The sequence below is a fragment of the Lathyrus oleraceus genome, chromosome 3 (genome assembly GCF_024323335.1).
Source record: "Lathyrus oleraceus cultivar Zhongwan6 chromosome 3, CAAS_Psat_ZW6_1.0, whole genome shotgun sequence".
In the NCBI taxonomy this organism is placed as follows: Eukaryota; Viridiplantae; Streptophyta; class Magnoliopsida; order Fabales; family Fabaceae; genus Lathyrus; species Lathyrus oleraceus.
Genome location: NC_066581.1, coordinates 510,146,889 through 510,152,014, shown reverse-complemented (window position 1 = coordinate 510,152,014; position 5,126 = coordinate 510,146,889). Strand labels below are relative to the sequence as shown.

Here is a 5,126-nt window from a genome sequence, read left to right as displayed (position 1 = left end):
GCACGATACACGTCGCAATCATTACAAATATTATTCTTTCTTTCTTCTAAAACTGACTTTACTGGCAGGCCCTGTATAACTTGACCGAATATATGTTCATATTTTTTTTACGGAGGACCGAGACAACCCACAATATTAAATTCATTAACATTATTCTAATACTGCAACCCTATTCTGGAAAAGCTAACAACAAAGGAAAGGTCTCTAGTTTTCTTTTTTACAAAATTGAAATGTTTTCATCTAAAATAATTCTTTTTCAAGGAGAAACTGAAATTTTCCTATAAATAATTGATGTCTCTTCACAACTATAAATTATCCGGACTAGACAAAATTATTTTGATCCAAAATATTAATATTATAGAAAAAAAAGTTCATAATGCGAGACAAAATGAAATAAAAAATGAAAAGAGAGAAAGGGTTGAATTAATAATCAAGGGGAGCAATTTTCGGATCGATCAAAGTGGAGAAGTTGACCATTACATTTTGGGCAGTCTTCAACTTGTTTTGGCACCATGAAATACATCAAACAGCTCTTGCAACCAGCCACTACCAGAACATTCTCTTTCTCTATTACCTCTCCTCTCTCATTCGTTGAGCACTCTGATGAACATTCTTCACTATCTTCGTACAAACTCTCTTCTTCTTCTTCATCATCTTCTGATTCTGACTCCTGTTGTTCACAATCCCTTTCTGCTACTATTCTCGGATCCTCCTTTGCTTTCATTCCGTTCCTCCAGTTTAAGTAATAAATCTCCCCCGTCTGCAAGCGATTAATAAAAGAGAAAGAGAAAATCGAGACTAGATCAATTATCCCAATAGAAAAACAACAGAAACCAAGGAAAGTTGCATTGCTTGCACCTTCCCCTATAAAGAAAAAGTTAAATGAGAATATTATTATAAATAAAAAAAGCTAAACACTGCTACTTTTATTTCTAGGGTTTTTTGTCTGTTACTGTAGCTAGCGTGCTCTCAGTGCTGTTCTTATTGTTGGAATTAGAAAGAGAGCATATATTGGAATTGGATACACAACAAAACTTATAGTACAGGTATAAATCTAATAAATTAATTAAATCAAAAACAAAAAACAAAAAGAAGAACAAAAGATCGAGTTTCATCATGCAAAATAAAATAAAATAAAATAAATTAATAATAGAAGAAGAACCTTTAAGTCTAAGCATTGTTCCCAATGGTAAGGGAGGGAGATGTGGGAGTTGAGCTCTAACGTGGTGTCGGAGTTGTTGTTGTTGTTGTTGGAGATGGGATGATTATCTTCTGAGCTGGTGGATGAGATTCCTATGCCTCCTCCTTCTCCTTCTGCGGCCGGTGCATCTGTGGTGGCGGAACCGTCGTCTTGTCTCCTTCCGTTCTGTTGGTGGTGGTGGTGGTGGTGGTTGTTTAGGGAACAGTTTTGAAGAGACCTCTCTAAGGAAGCAGTGATGGCCTCCATATTTGGGGCTGGAAGAAGCAATTAATGAAAAAAACAATCATAGGAATATATATATATTGGGATGCGACGAAAGGAACAAAATGAAATGAAAATAACTACTTACGCACCAGAGAGAGAAGAGAGAGAGAGAGAGAGTTTGGAAGCAATTAATACAAGTGCGAAAGAACAAGTTTGTGGCTTCAGAGATTTTGTGAAGGGAATGAGATTTGAGATTGGAGAGAGCACTCAGAATGGAATATTTGTTATTGTTAAGGGTACAAATAGAGACATGTATCACGCCCTTCAAATGCGCGTGTGTTACGCTCATAGTAACCGGGTGGGGTTGCAGCTGTCACTTCCAGAGAACCTCTCTGGGTTGCATTTTGTCTCGTCTACCCTTACTGTTTTTGCCACCAATCTCACGCGCCACACACTATAATAAATGAACTCAAAAGTTTTTTCACATACGGATTGGACTCATAAATTATACAATTAAATATCTTTGTACTCACCCTAAATAAATGCTACTATATAACATTTACTTTTGGTCCATTAATTTTTTTTAATTGAAACTATTTTATTAAATAGACCTCATCTCTTTTAAGAATTGAGCTTAGGGGTTTTCTCAATCCAATTTTTGTTGAGTGATATTTTATCTATTCCATAGAGGGAATAAATTAGAATTTCGAATTTGCACTTTAATTCACAGAATGTTTCATAATTGAATCATCCACCACAAATTACTTAAAATATGTATCGAATATGTATTTCTATAAATTTTCGGGGATAATTCCATAAATACATCTCGGGAATAATCCCTAAATGTATTTGACAATTTTTACCTATGTAACAAGCGTCGTTAATTGATATTTTCTATCCAATGATGATTATACTAAAGATATATTAATACCATGCTAATTATATTAATGTAATCCAAGGATGTCCGATATAAATCAAACCATAATACAAATCCAAAAGTTATCACAATACATAATCTAAATATTACCACGATATAATTGTTACCAAAATACAAATAAAAATAAATTATTAGGTACTTCTAACTCATTCTTCTCCTTTGTCGCCGACACCCCAAGGCATTTCGTCCTTCTGCATCAAACAAATTAGCACTAACTCGTGGCCTCGAACGCGCTGCCCTCACCCTACGAGCGGGCTCATGTTGGGATATATGATCGTGCATCGACATGTCTTGGTTATTGTAAGACCCCAATTTTGATCCTAACATCCCTCATGCTATCTCATCATATGCATTGGCTTTGGGATCACACCTTGGCATCCTCTTTACCCCCTCATTCATTAGGTTTGCATTGGAAGAGATCATCAAGCATATTTGTTAACCAAAATACCAAAAATATGTCTATGTATAGCTTTGTTTCTTTTGTAGGTAGTGTGTCCATCCACCAATGCCTCATCAAGCTCACAATTAGGGTTTGAGACCCTCAATGCAAGGAGATCAATCAAGATATGGTTCACATTTGTTCTAGACATCATATATGGGTCCCCATGATCTTCACCTATCATTTTGATCAAGATTTCATCAAGAGTTTGAAGCTTGTTTGTCTTGGAAGCCCTAATTCATCTAGATATCTTGTGTGACTTACTCAGCAAGTTTCTTCATCATTTGATCAAATATTTCAAGGCATACTTCATTATACATTATCTTATGCCTATATGATTCTCCATGAGTTCAAAGGATCATGATAAATTCAAGTTTGCAAGTTGGTTCAAGGTGGTTGACCAGAGAAAGTCAACTGGTCAAAACTGGGATTCACTAGACCCTATCTCCTACAATTTTTGTCAAATGAAAATGATTCCAAGATAAAAGTTACTCCTTATGACATTCCAAACAACTTTCATGTTGAAGTCAATAGCTAGTTTTTCTTGGAAAGCCGTTTTTATGATGAAATATTATAGGTCATTCTGTATGTGCCCTAGTTAGGAGGTCAACTTCCAAGGACCATAACTTGTTCAATTTTTATGTGATAAAGGACATCTAAGTTCCATGATCAATTTCAAGATGTCCTCTCCAACTTTGATTCTTTTAGAAACTTCAAAATAAACTTTCAAAGGCATGTGCCAAGAGGAAACATTATAGGTCATTTTGGATCATTACCATTGAACAAGCAATTTTCCTTAACTTCTAAAATGCCTAACTCCTTCATGCTAAATCCAAACAAGCTCAAATTTATAACAAAATTAAAGATATTTGAAAGAGATACAACTTTGATGAAGGAACTTTTTCCATTTGAAGCCCATAGCAAAAGTTATTCAAGGTGGAAGAAGTGAACATTTGACTTGGTACTTAGAAAAATTTCAATTATGATTGATTTTCCAAACTTCCACCTCAAAATCCATCATGATCCAAGCTTCAAATGGAAAAGTGTTCAACATGAAAGTTGTTTCCCTTGATCTCACCTTTCCAAAAAGTTCAAAGTCACTTCATTTGGTCAAGGTTTAAATGACTTGCGTATGACTTTTCTTCAAGGTTCCATTTGGATGAATCTCATTACCACTTTTCAATTCCAAATGCATGGCTTCATGTCACACTTTCAACATCACTCATGATCATCTTTGGACCTTTTGACATCATTTCATAGGCCTATCACACGCCCATGCAATCACGCACATGAGAATTTCTATTTTTGGCATTTGAATGGAAGTGTGTGGAAATCAATTGCATATCCTATAAATACATTAGCTCATGCTCAGAATTATGGACACCTTGCCTAAGCTTTGCTCCTGCAACCTTCCCTTCACCATTAGAGGATAAACTTGAAGGTTTTCAATTGAAAATCGAGTTTCAATTTCACTTCTATTTTGAAGTTGAAACTCCAACAATCCAAGCCCTTCTTTGATCTAATTCACTTCCTGCAAGCCTCTGAAGTCAAGCCAAGGCTAATTGGAAGCAAGATCAAGCAAGATTCAAGCTACTCAAAGGTGATTTTTCAGAAACTTTCTCTCTTCGATTCTCTCTCAATTCTTCATCATTCTCTTTGATTTTTGGTTGGCTAAAGTCTTACCAATGTAGGCAACAAGATTGAGTTGTTTTGAGGTCAAATCGAAGCAACTCAGTTCATGATCCTCAAAATTCAAATCCATGTAGCTTTAAATATACTTGGAATTGGAGAAAATTGAGGCCAGATTCGAGCTCCTACGCATTTTTCCTTTGAAATAGTGTCCTTGTTTTTCATTTTTTATTAAGTTGAGGGTGGACCAGTCCGGTGAGGTCCATCGGAGAAGATGACCGGGGTTAGGGCTCCGGTGGTGAGTTGGCTTCCTCTCATCCATTTGATCTTGGTCCAAGGATCTAATCTCAGCCTTTGGTTTGCATTACCATAGTTCTCACACGTTGACTAGAGACCATGGTGGATAGCACGCGTGTGGCCATCAGATGTGTCACCTTAATTAATGAGGGAGACCTGATGGCCCTTATTTTTTTTTAATTTCTTTTTATTTTCTGATTTTTCATTTAATCCCTTTATTTTATTTAATCCATAGAAATTTCATTTTTAATCCAAAAAATATGGGACTTTCACCAAAAATCTTTAAATATTTTTCTCTTTCATATTATGAATTAAAATTATATTTTGGATTAATTTTGATATTTTTCATGAATTAAATGTTTTTTTTGCATATTTTTAAAATTTTAAAAATACTTCTGACTTTTCAAAAATAGAGAAAT

At 35.1% G+C, this 5,126-nt stretch overlaps 1 protein-coding gene across 2 annotated transcripts; it reads right to left on the bottom strand.

Annotated features, from left to right (window-relative positions):
- Positions 1-394: 394 nt before the first annotated feature.
- On the bottom strand, positions 395-1,734 carry LOC127128487 (protein CURLY FLAG LEAF 1). Of its 2 annotated transcripts, XM_051057836.1 has the most exons (3): positions 1,555-1,734; positions 1,163-1,455; positions 395-760 (listed from the first exon to the last, which is right to left on the bottom strand). In XM_051057836.1, exons 2-3 carry the CDS (start codon positions 1,445-1,447, stop codon positions 431-433), a joined length of 615 nt encoding a protein of 204 aa, XP_050913793.1. In that variant the 5' UTR covers positions 1,448-1,455; positions 1,555-1,734; the 3' UTR covers positions 395-430. The 2 variants fall into 2 exon arrangements, with proteins under 2 accessions (XP_050913793.1, XP_050913794.1); XM_051057837.1 differs by lacking the exon at positions 1,555-1,734 and having other exon boundaries at positions 1,163-1,549.
- Positions 1,735-5,126: the final 3,392 nt, after the last annotated feature.

Bases quoted from the DNA above. Each gene is read 5' to 3' on its own strand.
- LOC127128487 (XM_051057836.1), bottom strand. From the start codon at position 1,447: ATGGAGGCCATCACTGCTTCCTTAGAGAGGTCTCTTCAAAACTGTTCC. The intron at 761-1,162 runs GTTCTTCTTCTA...AATCGCTTGCAG, and splicing joins AACAATGCTTAGACTTAAAG to ACGGGGGAGATTTATTACTT.